Source organism: Sprattus sprattus (assembly GCF_963457725.1).
Source record: "Sprattus sprattus genome assembly, chromosome: 7".
Lineage (NCBI taxonomy): Eukaryota > Metazoa > Chordata > Actinopteri > Clupeiformes > Clupeidae > Sprattus > Sprattus sprattus.
The window spans coordinates 28,796,268-28,812,973 of record NC_137926.1 but is presented as its reverse complement, the minus strand read 5'-3'; the positions used below and the strand labels follow the sequence as shown (position 1 = coordinate 28,812,973).

Sequence of the window (16,706 nt, the reverse complement as noted above, 5' to 3'; positions counted from 1 at the left end):
CCAAAAGCATTAGTTAACATATCTACCAACATATGCAGCATTTGCAATATGCAATATTTATGCAGAACAGGACTGCGCACTTCACTCTGTGACCCATAGAGAAGCTGAGAGGGGGTGGGCTCATTTTTTTTTTATGTTTCTAGAGTAGCCTAATGGTTTCAACAGATACCGTGTATGCAGTCAGTAAGAACATTACTTTAGAAACTGCCTCTAACTGACCCCTTATTTGTTGTTCTTCCAGTGCTAGTTTGATGTTGTAAAAAATATATACAGAAAACTTTATATATAAGGATATGGCCTCTACATCAATTGTCCTATACAGATATGCTTTCATATTTTAGACTTCAAAAACTACCTTCCATGTGGATTTAAAACGGGACAAAAGAGCTTGACTAAATAAAAGTTGTTTTGGATTGGACTGTTTGAACAGCAGGGGGCACTGTAGACTAACACAAATAGCCTAAAGGAGTGCTTGCATCCAGATTGTAGATGTGCTTTATTTATTTTTAAAAAGCCTCTCCCTCAGGTTTTTTGATTGCACGTCACGCTACTAATGCAGGCTCATTTCAAAACATATACAAAAATGTAATTATAAAACTAAAACATATTATATTATATATTATATTGTTGCTGTTGCTGTTTACTATACTGAGCCACAGGAGTATGGTAGGGTATTTTGTATTTATTTAGTTTGTTTGACTTTAGCTTTATGCTGAGTGATGACGCAAAAAACACCTCCTGGAAATACGTGTCAGCAGTAACCCAAGTGCGCTCTGGGAAACAGAGTCCCTGTCCTGAATTATTCAAGTAGGCTACGATCTCCCCGATTAGCAAGATGCCGGCCGTTCACAAATTACTTCTGGAAGAAGCCTTACAGGATAGTCCACAGGTAAATGGCATGCATGTGATATTATTAACATTTGAAGAACCGATTGTTTCATACCTCGCAGATTTTTTTTTGCAACCTCTAAATCTATGCGCTCCGTAGACTATATCGTCCAGCAGTAACGTCGTGAATGCAAATGTATCTCTGATATGTTGTCGTCTGGTTCTATATGTAAACAGACCTACCGGTTCAATGACAGGGCGCTTGTAGTAAAATTGTTTAAATATATCCCATATCACGATACAGAATAACTAGCTACACCCACTAATTTAAGCATCGTGCCCGTGGAACAGATTTTCTAGTCTGGGCCAATGATGTCAGGATGAGAACACACAATGTTTACGAGTGAATGCATAGCCCTAGAATATGATAATCGAATTCGTTTACACAGTATCTGAATCCTCATCTGGTGTAGAGCTGCCAGCATCATTTTACAGGCTATTGGTGATTGTAATCAGAATCCGAGGCCCTGTATCACAAATAAGAGGGTGGGATCTATTGGAATCCATTAAGTGAGTTGGGTTGTGGTTTATGTGGCACAGGCTGTCGGAATCTTTGTAACAGACTACAGGCTGCCGTTGGCTACATAAAGCTAGCTCCTTCTTATTATGATGGATATATGTCTACCCGCGAGTCTGAACGACTTGCCTCTAAGTAGGCCTATATAAGATAACTGCATGTCACCTGTTGTTTCGTTTCAACCCAAACATTTTTTAATGAATTAACCGATCATTTCTGAAGACTAACTTGTTGACTGAGACAATCATAATGTTTTAATTATAAGCCCAACTATTTTGTATTAGGCTACTTATAACGGTTTCAAATGTCCATGCATAGCGCGGCTGTGTGCGCTCCCTCTGAGTCAGCATCGTCTTGTGACTTGGAACTTGCACAGAAACAATTGTTAACATGCTGACTGTGCAGACGTCAGTGTATGCACTGGATGCCAATTTGTAGAAATGTTGCTACTAAGTTATCATTCCACCGCATAGCCTAGATCGACACTACTCACAGACAGCGAAATAACCATATTCAAGCACCCTATAGCACCCACCCTCGTTGGGGCAGCGTATGTAGGTAGCTGGATGGTGTGGTGGCTTATGTTGCATCATACTTATGGATCAAATACCATGCACATTTTAAATGAGCTAAACAGATTACAGGAGTTCCTGGATCCCACTTGTTGGTTGTAATGAGCTTATAGTTACAACCCGATTGTGTGCCAATTAAGATGCTGAAGTGTAAAATGTGTCCCAATTATTCCCTAATTAAAACCACTCCTATAATAGCTTTATCTCAACAAGATATATGGCTGTATGATACGTGATGGTCTGTGACTCATACTCCAAAGTTCACACTGTGTCGGGAATAGGAAAACGTTTTGCAAGTTTAAGCAAAGAAAAGTCATCCTTGGAAATGTCTCAGTTAAGCTTAGCAGTCCCTCTGCTGTGGAACGGCCACAATGGAAGATAATTCATAGATCCTGTTTATGTTCTCCTCCACGCCCGAGCAGTGTAGTTTCAGCTCTGTACCCAACACTAGTTAAATGTCAGACTTGCTTTTGAATACAAGTTATTGTGTTTCCTGTGCACACTTACAATCAGCAGTGGGCCTGGCTCAATTAGTGCCCTACAGGCAAACAAACAATTTTAGGAGGCCCTTTTGACATAGTCATGCCTTTGTGCCACTCTATGAAACATTAATGGAATATGTACCAATCCATTCATCATCTGTGATCCCTAAGCACGGGGGTCCTGGGGCAGTTGTTTAGTGTATGTTGCCTTTGTGGACTGCCACTGCCTGTCGTTTCTCTTTCATCATGGACAGACTTGCTTTGTAGCGGAAGTGAGTAACATTATAAAGCCTCAAAAGTGTGATCTAGTGGTAGTTGTGTAAAGGTTTTGTCTCAGTATAAGTTATGTGTTCATATCTGTTAACTTGTTTTATGGTGCTAGAGTTTCTCTGTGGGTTTGTGCTCCTCAGACTCGCTCCCTTCTCAGTGTGTTCGAGGAGGATGCAGGGACCCTCACGGACTACTCCAATCAGCTGCTCCAGACTATGCAAAGAGTCTTCGGGGCCCAGGTACTGTAGGACACAGATCAACAACACACTGCGACACATTGAGGCGCACAAGCACAATGTTCATAGAAAGCCCTGTGTTGTGTGAAATGCAAATTTAAGTTTTACTGCACCCTGCAACGTCCCATTGCAAACACACCCACACAAAACACCCACTCAAAGACACACACTCACACCCTTACAGCACGCACACACACACACACACACACACACACACACACACACACTCTCTCTCTCACTACATTAGAACCACTCCCATCCATTAAACAGGTTTCCCGTCTGTGTTTTCAGAGTGAGATGGGCTTGGCAACAAAGCTGCTCTCCAAGCAGCTTCTGGAGTACGAGAAGCAGGTGGGTCCACAGTCTCTCCCCTCATATAGGATCAATGAGGCGGCCCCGGCATGTCCGCTAACAAGAGATAAAAGGCCAGCAGCAGTCCTCTGTAGCCTCCCAGGCCAGGTTTACTGCAGAGTAACTGCATTTCCTATTCACACAGTATGGCATGAGACTCCTGCACTGATGCCTGGATGGACTGCTGTTTATTAAAGAGGCTGTATTCAATTTTCTAACCAGGTGTTATGCTAGAATCAGCTATATATTTCCCTGAAGAATGAGTCAGCAGAATTGGAAAGTGGGTGAATCTGTGTTTGGGCTGAGTTTTGAGAAATAAGTAAGTGTGTGTGCTTGTGTGCTTGCCTTGCAGAATTTCGCTCTGGGGAAAGGAGATGAGGAAGTGATCAGCACGCTGCAGCACTTTGCCAAAACAGTGGAGGAGGTGAGAGCCGTGTGTGTGTGTGTGTGTGTGTGTGTGTGTGTGTGTGTGTGTGTGTGTGTGTGTGTGTGTATGTGTCCGCATTAATGTTATCAAATCAGAGGATACCATGCAAAGAAATCTTGAGTGGCTTTGTGATCATTAATGTCAGGCAAACCCCACATAATGGACTCTGTCTGTGCATGTGTCTGTGCATCCTTTCAGAATGGGGGCTTAAGTGTGTTTGTGTGCGATTATAGAACCATTCTCTTAGTCACCCACTCTCCTCATTATACTGTGTGTTTTGCTATGGCTCAAGGGAAATGGATGCTTCTGGAGGTGGACTGGGTAAACATGATGCAATGCTAATCGCTGTGAAGCTCCCACAGAATAGGACTGTTATAAACATGATACATCATGTTCAATTCAAGGATTGGTGCCTGTGTGTTTGCATTTACATGTGTATGGACTTATGTTTGCAGAAGTATTGGTGTGTGTGTCCACGCATATGTGTTTGTGTGTAGGCATGTGTGTGTGTGTGTGTGTGTGTGTGTCCGCGCATATGTGTTGGTGTGAAGGCATTGGTGTGCGTGTGTGTGTGCGTGTGTGTGTCCACACATATGTGTTGGTGTGTAGGCATAGGTGTGTGTGTGTGTGTGTGTGTGTGTATGGTTTCTGTGTGTGTGTGTGTGTGTGTCTCCACACGTGTGTGTGTGTGTGTGTGTGTGTGTGTGTGTGTGTGTGTGTGTGTGCGCGCGCGTGCGTGTCTGTGTGTGTGTGCACTGCATGGCGGCAGCAGCAGCCGCGGGCGGTAACTGTAGGAAGTGGATGTCCAGCTGCGCTGCATGTGGACGCCCCATCTGGGTGAGGCGGGGGGATTTAGCAGATGGGCCGTGATCACACGTACAGCAAGGTCACCTCACCTTCACGCGCCTCAGACCGCCAGGCATTAGTGCTTAGACAAACAAATGAGCTCACGGTTTGGCCTGGGCACCACTCTGCCTGCTGGGCGTGCCATCCCGGTTGCCACAGGACACCTGAAATCTTCCGCCGACAGGGGAAGGGGAGGGTGCGGTAGCAGTGCTGGCGTGGCACTGTGCTGTTTCCATGGGGCGGACAGATGTGATTCGCCCAGGAGCTCAATGCAGAGGTCTTTGGGGTGTGGATAGACATAAAGAGAAGAGAGAGAGTCAGAAAGAGAGAGATAAGAGAAGAAATATGCTGTGACAAATCTTGATGACTTTTTAGTGCTGTGGCACTTTCTCATTGATCTGTCCTCACAGGGGAGAGTGCTGCAGAATCAATAGATCTTACCAACCCCAGCATATGTGAATGTTGTGATTAGGACTTTGCTCTTAGGGCAAAGGACTTATTTTTCTGTGATTAGGTGGATATTTCAGTGGTATGTCTGGTAAATCAGTTTTAAATTAGTTGATTTCTTTTTAGCGATCTAAGGCAATGCCTTAACATTTGATAAGGACTTTAGATTTCATATACGGCATGTTCAAAATCCACATGAATATGTTTTGATCATGTTTTCCACAACAACAACCACAATAAAGCTTCTAAGAGATTAGTAAATTGCGGTTGGTTGTAATAGCCGTGATATTTATATCCTTGGCTTCTGCAAATGAATTGAAACCATAATATCTCATACGAAGAGACAGTTGCCTGCTACATAATAATCACTGTTGAATTACATTGCACTGCAGTGAAATTAGAAAGATGGAGATGAGTAATTTGAAATGGTTTTATGTGTTATTTTTAGCAACGAAATGTATGGGGGCACGAGCTAATACAGTTTGGAGTCTCATCAAATCCCAACCTTAATTAAGTAATGCTATTAAAATGGATAATGAGGTAGGGAGGGGTAGGGGGTGGAACACTGTATTCAGCAGTCACATTTTTATTAAACTTTACATTCAAATTCACATGTATTTATTTATTAATGAAACAAATGTTTGTATTTCACATTAACACAATGACAGGGTGGGTCTGCATTTGATCAGTATGTGTGTTATTCACGAACCGTAGATTAAACCATGCAGCAATGTCTTTTCGTTTTTTGTACTTGTGTTGGGCACAGAGAAATAGAGCATCATTTCCATCATACAAGGGTGCGTCTCCATGTTTGAATAAGCAAATAGTGGCCCAGTATGATCTTACTTGATGGCCTACAGTTTGTCTCTATCAGTGATTCAGTGATGCAGCTCTGTGGCCGGTCAGGTTTAAGATGACCTATTGTTAAATCATGTGTTTGGGTCCTCACATATGGGATTGTCCTTATAAACAGTTAGTCTGTTAGTCTGTGCTCTGAGGGTGTAGTAATTGATTCTGACAGGATTGGGTATTGGATATGGTGTTGTAGGGTGTTGGTGTTGGTGTTAGTATTGACCTCGCTGCATGAGGCACCAGGGGCTCATCTGTGCTGTTCCCTCTCTGGGTTCCCTTACAGCTGAACACCCTGCATTCTGAGCTGGCCACCCTGATTGCAGATAGGATGGTGTTCCCCATGATCCAGTTCAGGGAGAAGGACCTCACAGGTACAGGACAGCATTGCTATATCCCCCACATACACCAGAAACACACACACACACAGACACACACACACACACAAACACACACACACACACACACACACACACACACACACACACACACACACACACACACACACACACACACACACACACAAAAACACAAAAACACAAACACACATACACACACAAACACATATCCATTGTATGTCTCTCTCACGCTAGTCTGTCTGTCTCTGTCTTTTAACAGAAATAAGCACGCTGAAAGAGATATTCGGCATTGCCACTGATGGTACGTATATCAGTATGCAGATTGCTTCCCTTTGTGCCTGTTGTTGAATGTTTAAAATACAGAGTAGAGGAAGATATGAGGAATAGCGCTCTCATTTGAAAAAGAAAGTTTGCAACCCATTCAAATGAGGCCATTGAATAAGTAAAGTGCTTCTCGCACATCTCTTTGTCTTTGCAGAGCACGAGGCTGCCATGGTCAAGTACAGCCGGCTCCCCAAGAAGAGGGAAAATGAAAAGGTGGCCTTGACAGTTACACCTTTTGAATATCAACATTGCTTCCTCAAAAGCGCTGTGGCCATTCGTCATATGTGACACAATGGCCTTGATGAATGGGCTCCAGTTCCAAAGGGAGCTCTTGTTGTCCCTCGTCTCTGTAAATATACAGAGTCCCCGCTCGCTTTTTTTTCAGTGTTTTAATGTGTGTGCGGCGGTGATTTGTCTGTGTCCACAGACAAAAGCGGAGGTGGTCAACGAGGTGGCCTACGCTCGGAGGAAGCAGCACCAGGCCTCCATGCAGTACTACTGCGCTCTCAACGCCCTGCAGTACCGCAAGAGGGTGGCCATGCTGGAGCCCATGCTAGGCTACACCCAAGCACAGGTAGGGGAGGAAGTCACACATGCTAGGCTACACTCGAGCACAGGTAGGGTAGGAAGTCACACATGCTAGGCTACACTCGAGCACAGGTTGTAAGGAGTCTTTATTCACTTGTGTCTTGGCTCTTCATTTAGATAAACTTCTTTAAGAAAGGAATGGAACTGGTGACAAAGAAGATGGACAGCTTTTTGTCATCAGTGTCCTGTATGACGCAAAGGTAAAAAGCCTTTTATTTTCTGTCATTAAGAAATATCAGAAAGTTTTGGTTCATTTTTTAACTCACTTGCTCTCGACACCAGGATGAGTTCATTGTATTTGCAGATTTAGGTTGTCTGTGGAGTTCTGACATCAGCTTATATCACCCCCTCCCCCCCTCTCTCCCTCTCAGTATTCAGGCACAGCTGGATGCTGAAGCAGAGAGCATGCGTTTCTCCCAAAGAGAGCTGCTATCTGTTGAGGACACGGTCTACATGCCCGACCGGGACCAGGACCCTGTCAACCGCACACTCATCCAGAAGGCAGGCTACCTCAACATCAGGAAGTAAGACTTCCTCCTGAACAAAATAAATACTTCACTCTGACCCAGCTACTAGTTACAACTAAGGCAAACCAGGACACTGTGGTAATTTTCTCAAGAATCTTTTCAGGGCTTTATGAGTATAACTGAAAAGAGAAATTGAGTGCCTTTAGCCTTCAGAGCAGTTAACTCAATTAAACTTCAATGTTGCTAATACAGAACATTAATCCTCAAGGAGCCTCACTAAAGCTAGAAGTTAATGAATCATTCTGGAAGTCGTGAGAACATTTTTGCAAATGTTACACGGACATGATCTAATTACCCTTAAATGTAAGCACTAATCAGGGTGAAGCCCTCAAAATGGCTGCCCCTACTTAACCCTCCCACCCTCCTTCTTCCATTCTCCATCCTTTCCTACTGTCCATTTCTCCCTCGCCAACTCCTCCACCAGTAAAACAGGCCTGGTCACCACAGCCTGGGACCGGCTGTACTTCTTCACCCAGGGGGGGAACCTCATGTGCCAGCCACGAGGCGCCGTCGCGGGGGGTATGGTGATGGATCTGGACAACAGTTCTGTCATGGCCGTGGAGTGCGAGGACCGGCGCTACTGCTTCCAGATCACCTCGCCCACTGGAAAAGCGTAAGCTTGCCTGCTGCCTGTGGCTGGGGGACCATTACTCATATTCGTCACAGTGCATTTCAGCTTTATTTTTAATATGTCTCTCTCTGTCCCTCTGTTTCTCTGTCTATTCCAAACCAGCGCCATTAGGTGCAATTAGGCGTACTTCATAAGAAAGAAAGGACGGCCGTGCATTCATTCTGTGTAACCCTCTGTGAAACTAGTTTCGATTTACAATCTGCCTGTGTGAAATAAGGGAGAGGCAGTGGGTCTATGGACTTCACCCAGCCGGACGCAGGTTGCAGGTTTATCTGGCTCATCTGCTCTGCGGTCTCAGTGTTTGTTTGCTCGTCGGCAGGCAGGGAGCCAGGCGCGGCCATTAATAATGCATTGTTAAGGTGGCGGCGGAGAGAGGAAGCTTTACTTGGGGGCCGCTAAGCAGGCTGCCAGCCCGTGTTGTCATCCGGGCCGCCTCGTTCTGTGAACGAGCCGCCGGGGGCTTATTAGCTCCAGTGCCGGAGCAGTTCTGTCCCGCTCTCTCAGCGGTTTACCGTCTGGCAAGCAGAGGAGTAAGGTGCATCGCAAACCCTACTTCAAATGAAAGTGAGCTCACTGTAAGATGACCCTCAAGGCAGGGGTCTAAACGCAGCGCATATTTTATTTGTGCCGAAGTGCCTAATTAAGCTCAGGGGCATGGGAGGTGGTGGAAGTAAAGCAGACATGAGCTGCTTACTCTCATAGTGTTAGGTACACATCAGATGCAGTGTGGACTTTCACATGTATTCGTGCACGGTGTGCACTTACAAACACACACACACACACACACACACACAAACGCCTTAACACACACACACACACACACACACACACACACATGCAATAGTTAAGCTTATTATCACCTATAGCAAGCCCCTAAGAAGTAGCAAATCTGGAAAAGTATTGTAGACTTTTTTTTACAGATACTCTCTGTGCTTCACATGGATAAAATGATTGTTTGAAAGTTCCGCTGTGAAAAGACACATTTGTGTCATTCTTCAGTGTTGAGTTTAACCAATCTTTTTTCACAGAGTAACAGCAGGTACGGTGACAAAAGCTCCTCTTATTATAAGATGTGATGGACTGTTTCAGTCATTCTGGTTGAGAAGAAAGACATGATGAATTTGCTTTGGCTATATTGTGCACCTGCCATGGTTCTCTTTATTAAAAATCCATGAGCAAATGAAGAATCTACTTTTCTCTCTCTCTTCTCTTTTGTTCCCTAGGTCTATAATTCTGCAAGCAGAGAGTAAAAAGGAATATGAAGAGGTATGTATTATCTGTTGAAAGGTTCTGTCCCAAAATGAGATCAAACAGTGCACTCTCTCTGATAGGAATTCAGGGATGATTATTTTAGACCACGTGTTATTTTAGCCAGAGAGCTTTTAGACAGAAGACCTGGCAGCACATTCTTCCTGCCGATGTTATCGTCTGGGTGAAAATAAGGGCTTCCTGGCACACCCCTCATCTGCCCCTCAGCTGGGTTTAGAAGGACGGTGTAGCCAGCCTGTCCATTTTAAAAACAAATGTGGCAGCACAGTTTAATCTCAGCATGATTTACTGGGCTGCAGATTTAATGTGCATTCCATCAAAATAACTGACCTGAGCCTGGCCTGAGCCTGAGTCTGAGTCTGAGTCTGAGTCTGAGCCTGATCCTGATCCTGAGCCTTATGGACATGATTCAATATGCTACTATTTTTTCACTTCTACCAGAACACTAGCTTTTCTTTTAGTGCTTGGCTAATCAGTACCTAAACTATAGCCCACATCCTGATAATCTTCTTCCCCTTCCCCCTCCCCCCCCAAACAGTGGATTTGTACCTTGAACAACATCTCCAGACAAATATACCTGACTGACAACCCAGAGGTAGGTCCTGATCACCTCTGACCACTCCAGACTAGCAGCACACATACTCAACACTCACAAAACACAAATCATATAATATATAACATCAAATAATAGAATAACTATGTCGACATAAGGTTCAATTGGTCCAATGTTATATAAACGACATGGTTGTGGAATTCATTGTGTTGTTACATACTGTATGCATGTTCAAAGATAAGACGGCCACACCTCATTTGAAGTAGCCTGGAAATGAATAGGTAGATTGTCTGTACATAAGTTGTGTAAAAAATAGTTTAACACAACATACTTGTAATGTGTATAAGTGCACAGTCTTACTTATTACTAACTCCAACCCTAAACCTAACCCTTGGTACATATACATGTACTCCTCCCTCAAGAAGTAGATACTTAATAAATTGACCAAGTACATAGTACCTACGGCTATTTGATAAGAAAAGAGAAAATTGTAAGTCTAACCAGTAACACATTTTCCAATTGTGTCTTTTAATAAAAGAGTATAACCTTCCATAGCCCTCTGCTTAAGTGAAAACAGTAGGGGAACTCTTTATCACCTCACACTGAATTACTCAATTCCAAGTGATAACGGTGTCTTGAGCTGGAGTCTTTGTGGAGCGAGGGCCCCTGCAGCTGGCCTGACTGACTGACAGTGCAGATAGAGGGGTAGTGCAGCGCTGTGGCTGGATCCTGAGGCGAGCCTCTTTACGGCCCAGAGAGAGGCTTATCCCTCACACTACCCCACAGGACTGCCTATCAGTGGGACAGGAAGCTGATTATACCTCAACCTACTTTTTTTCTCTCCCTCCTCCCCTCCCTGTCATGCACACACACACACACACACACACACACAGACACACACACACACACACACACACACACACACACACACACACACACACACACACACACACACACACACACACACACACACACACACACACACACACAGACACACACAGACAGACAGACAGACAGACAGACAGACAGACAGACAGACAGACAGACAGACAGACAGAGACACACACACTGACATCATATGAACCAATGCATATGAATTTACCCATTATTACAATACTATTACAATTACAATATATAACAGAAGTGTGTGTGTGTGTTTGTGTGTGCGTGTGAGGGTGTGAGGGTGTGTTGAAATGTACTCTATAATGATTGTGGCTAGTAAAAAAAAAAGGAAACGGAACTAAAATTAGACCATGAAGAATTGTACCAGAATTGAAAACCATTTGTATTTTCTAGATCAGCGCCAAAAACAGCAAGCCTGTATAATTAAGGTACTTATTACAGATCATAAGGGACTGTTTACATATCCCAAACTCCTGTATTCAGTTGGGATATTTGGTGCCGTACACAGAGATCGCGCATTGCAGTAAAGTGTATGTGTTTCAGTGACCATGTCCGAACTTAGATGATAAAGAAAAGACGACACCACAGTTCTTAAGTTTTCTGGCTGACTCAGTATCACAGCCAGTGACAGTGGTATTCTGCGGCCTCTGAGGAGTATGGATCAGCCTGACACCTTCTCTTTGCCCCCTGCCCTCTCTATCTCCCAGGCCGTGGCCATAAGGCTCAATCAGACCGCCATCCAGGCCGTCACTCCCATCACCAGCTTCGAGAAGAGACAGGAGGGCTCACCCAACCCTGACAGGTCAGAATCTGCAGAGTCATGCAGAAAATGGGAAAAGCTGGCCTTTTCCATACTGTGCACTAATGGAGAATGCGTGAACGAATGTCCTAATACGATTTATTTCCCTCTATCTCATTTCTTTCTCTCTTTCTTCTCTCTCTCTCTCTCTGTCCATCTGTCTGCCCTCCGCTCAGGGCGAAGCCTGGTGGAGTGGTGGCCTCTGGGGGAGCATCGCAGAAGCCCGCAGCGCCCCTTGAACCAGAGGACCTGATTGTCCCAGGAACGCCGATTCAGTTTGACATCGTGCTCCCTGCCTCGGAGTTTCAGGACCAGAACCGAGCAGGGGGAAGGTCAGACCAACCTCTTAGTCTATGTGTTCATCCAGCTCTCATTGCGTAATGCGTACATATGTCTACATGTCTTGAGATTCTAATAGACTCAGATCTCACCTGCCATATAAAAACAGCCTTCTGTCATGTAGATATAGACAGAATCAATAGTTTTGTAGCCTAAAAAGACCAAGAGAGGATCATTCAATTTTAATTTCCAGTAGGGTGGACTACTTTAATGGTCTCTTAACTGATCTTCCCAAAAAAGACTGTGAGTTTTATCAGGGACAAAGAGAACAGAGCAAATTACTCCAGTTGTAAACTCCTTACACTGGCTTCCAGTGCGTTACAGAGTTCATTTAAAGTGCTTCTACTGTGCTGATATGTGTTCACAATATATGTGTATACAGTATGTGTATGTGTAACAATATGAACTGAGTAGGGCTATTAGATCCATGGACTATATATATATATAATATATATATATATATATATACAGTATATATACAATTTGTATTTTTTTTTTTATTATCTTTTATTGTTTTTCACTCTAAAGCACTTTTGTTTTCAGTTCCCTTTTCTTTTATTCATGTAAAGCACACAGCATTGCTTCTGTGTATTAAAGGTGCTATATAAACTTGCCTTGTCATCGGCTCAGCCAGAATGCAGTGATTTGTGTCATTCTGCATTGTTTGTCCTCATGTTTTAATATTCGGACTGTTTCCCTGGTGTCTTTCTCACACAGGCGTACCAACCCCTTTGGTGAAACAGAGGAGGACTCTTCTTCTGACACCGATGGTACTCTTATCACATTTAACATGCATGAGCACATTAAACATGCAGTTTTATGCAGCGCTTCTTACAGCAGATTGAAGGTGTAAAACTATTTAATATTGAGCTGTGTGCATTTATAGGGATTTGTTCCCTTAGCCACAGCATAGCCTACTCTGTGGTTTTGAGCAGCTGGAGACTATAGGTTCACCTTCAGCTGGCCTCTGATTTCCTGCTGCCTCTTATCTCTCCCCTCCCAGACTCGCTGCTGCAGCAGGTTTTTGCTGTGAGGTTCCTGGGCTCCATGGCTGTGCGCTCAGGCCATACGCAAGAGGTGATCTACGAGGCCATGAGACAGGTGCTAGCGGCCCGCGCCATCCACAACATCTTCAAGACCACCGAGTCGCATCTCATGGTCACCAGCAACTGCTTGAGGTGAGCTTGGGTGAAGGGATCTTTATTCAGTAGCTGTGGGATGTCTGCAAATGATAATCTTGCTGCAGTGTGGTGCACACATGGGTAGTTTAAAAGTAGTATGACAACATTGTGGCTAGATAAGGCATCATTAGGCTTTAAAAACTGAACAAAGGACTTTTCCCAAACAAACAAAATGCTCTAACCTATAATGGGCCAGTTGAGGAACACATGGTCCTCTAAACAATCTCCGCTACCCATACCCAATCAGTTGTAACCTGGTTCAGTCACACAATACTTACCACATCTTCTGAAAGTGAAGTAGGTACTTTGTCCTGAGTCCCTAGTATTTAGGTCTTTAATCTCACCTGGTAAGGACGCCAGGCTTAAGTGATTGTGATCTTTTTTGGCAGGCTGATTGACCCGCAGACGCAGGTTACCAAGATCAGTGTAAGTGACATGAGCTTTTAACGTCTCTCTCTTCTCCAGTGCCTGTTGGCATTCATAGTGTCATGGCCCTAAGTTGTGTGTCCACTCTAAATGAGTCTGTCTCCCATCCCATCCCCTCTCAGTTCGAACTGAGGGAGGTGACCCAGTTTGCCGCCCACCAGGAGAACGGCAGGCTCATGGGCTTTGTGGTGGAGGGGCGAGACTGGAGCGAAGGACAGGAGGAGGGCGCTCCCTCATTCAGCGCGTTTGTGTTCGAGAGTAACACAGAGGGAGAAAAAGTAATGTTCATACTTCTACCAAAAGTACTACCATTACATCACTTACTCTGTCTGGTCCAGCTGTCTTCAGAGACAGGGCTTGTATTTCAGTTATTGTAAACAGAAGCCATTGTAATCTTTTGTAATCATAGGACCGTAAGGATGAATCTGAATGATTAACTATATTCCTTGCGTTGCACTCTTGGCAAATATGAAGACCTTGACCAGTTTTCATTTCACTGCTTTTCTTTCACAGATATGCTACACAATAAGCTTAGGAAAGGAGATTATAGAGGCAAAGAAGGTACCTGTCTTTCGTACACACTTTAATGAATTTATTGCACTGAATCTTTACAAAGAACACACTGTGAATGAAACCTGACAGTTTCTTCCTCTTGCAAGCACTGCACTCATATTTGTTTTTTGTCCAGTAATTTAATTGTGTGAAATGTTCCTGTCTGTGGGGTGGTGGTATAGCAAAAATACTACCTGACATTTAAGCAATGCAACACAGGGCAATGTGGAAAACAGCCAATAGTGGTAATATTGATTTGATCACAGGATTTCATTTGTTAGATTGCTTTTGTTTTCTCTCTCTCTCTCTCTACTTTCCTCACAGGACCCAGAGGCACTGGCCCAGCTGATGAAATCTATGCCTCTGACCAATGATGGCAAGTTCCTTCTCCTAGAGAGTGAGAGTGGCGATACGTCTAATGATGGCGCAGAGGAGGACCTGGAGTCAGAAGCCTAAGCCTTTCTCCTCTCTTGCGAAGCCACAGAGGCTGGGCTTTCCCACTTAACACCATTCCCCCCCCCCCCGACCTCTTCATGGGCATCAAAAAGAACAAAGCTCATAATCTCACCCCTCTGTCCACTGCACCTATTGCTAACAATCAGCTTGACTGAGATTCTGATACAAAGGGACTATTCTGTTTTACTTAGTTTAGTTTACGTTATGTTTTTTTTTTCCATTGGGGGGTATCATAAATAGTGGTATACTTACTGGGAGAGGCAGAAGGACCCCTCTCTCAGAACTCTGATAGGTTTACATGTTTAAGTGCTCCTGACATCAGCTGAGGCTAGCGGTACTTTAAAGCCTAGGCGGTATTTGACATAGCCTAATAGCGGGGTATGTTGGCTGATGGATAAACTCAGTCCTTTTCCTCTCAGTAGATAATGTAAGTTAATACATTTATCATTCCTGCAGAGAATTGCACTTCCCGAGAGTTCTGCTGCATCATAGAGCTTGGTGACTGCAGCATGCACTAATATCTGAAGTATTTAGAAAGTAGATTGTAGAGTGATGTAAAGAGGTAATTTCTTTGCTGACTGAAGATTAATTTTCTATTGATTTCAAACAAGGTTCCACACTACAACAGAGTGTGTGTGTGTGTGTGTGTATGAGTGTGCTTTGACATTTTGGGGTGTTTTGATTGGGGGGTCTTATACATTATGTTCATGTGGTAAACTAACTCAACTCAAACCTTTTTTCATCTGTGTAAAACAAACAAGTTCATAAAAAGATGTCTTTTTGGAATATGCTTGGCTATTGGAAAGATGGCAAAGTTGTTGTGGGACCAAAGGAATGCAAAGGGTCTGTGTGTGTATTTCCTCTGAAACTCCAAGGCTCTTAGTCTAACCTGGAGTGTCTTCTTACAGTGCTATTCGGATATGGCAATGAAACAGTATCAGGACACTGCACAGCAACCTGACTCATTCCTAAAAGGCTCATTCCTGCAAACACACCACTCAGTAATCGGCTATCTATGAAGTGGTCAGAGAAGGATACTGTCTATGAGTTTACAAAACACTATTTCTGTGATTTATGGTCTGCGTACAAACTAAAACATTTCCTAACATTCATCTATCAGGTTACAGGGTCAAGTTCCCATCAAAAATGTAAGCCATCTGAGACCATGTTGACAAATGCATTCTGGATTTGAAGTGTGATCTGACAGCTTCATTAACAAAGGATAGGAGGATATATTCAACTTCCATCTTGAACTAAATAGTTCGAAACATGCACAGGCCTTTCCTTTTCTTTTGAAGTGGTGCTCTACACTGCTGCTAATGTATTCATGCTCAACACAAAGGCTTTGTGGAAATATATTTCAAAAAGGCACTACCCTGTACTATGGGTGAACTGAACAAAAGGCACATGTGGTACCTCTGTAGCAAAAAAAAAAAAAGAAAGTAATTTCCTTCAGTGGCCACCTGTTCATTTTTCTCAAGGGCTTCTGATTTCCCTCTCTCCTGCTCCAGCATGCTAGCCCGCTGGTGTACACACACACAGAGACAGGTGACAAGCAAGTATGTTGATTGGCTCACTAGCTGATTTACAGCCCTTGAAGTGGCTGGAAGCCTCCACTTTTCTCCAAAACTGATGTCGCCCTTCCTTTTCAGAGAAATCCAAACAGCATCTTTGTTATGTCTGCTGTGTGTTATTAAGCATGCCTTGTGAGGATACATAGACTGAAAAAGACAAGCAGACAGAGGTCAACTGAAGAAAAGGGATACAACGCATCTACGAGTGCCTCTCAGAACCGATTGGCCAGAACAATATCCGATTCCTGCAAGGCTTTACTCACGGGTTCATGGTTCGAGTGGCTTTTCTAAGTGTGTGTATAAATGCAAACATTAACACGTCCTCTGTAATAAACGTATG

General features: G+C 43.8%; 1 protein-coding gene across 1 annotated transcript; it reads left to right on the top strand.

The window, feature by feature from the left end:
* The first annotated feature begins 825 nt into the window (after positions 1-825).
* Positions 826-16,657, top strand: appl2 (adaptor protein, phosphotyrosine interaction, PH domain and leucine zipper containing 2). The gene is made up of 21 exons (XM_080842047.1): positions 826-889; positions 2,870-2,968; positions 3,257-3,316; positions 3,669-3,740; positions 6,172-6,259; positions 6,504-6,545; positions 6,723-6,781; positions 6,996-7,142; positions 7,274-7,356; positions 7,528-7,680; positions 8,108-8,296; positions 9,538-9,580; positions 10,122-10,178; positions 11,747-11,841; positions 12,015-12,170; positions 12,895-12,947; positions 13,181-13,355; positions 13,748-13,784; positions 13,907-14,062; positions 14,298-14,345; positions 14,661-16,657. The coding sequence occupies exons 1-21, from the start codon at positions 836-838 to the stop codon at positions 14,790-14,792; spliced, it is 1,998 nt and encodes a 665-aa protein (XP_080698173.1). The 5' UTR covers positions 826-835; the 3' UTR covers positions 14,793-16,657.
* Positions 16,658-16,706: the final 49 nt, after the last annotated feature.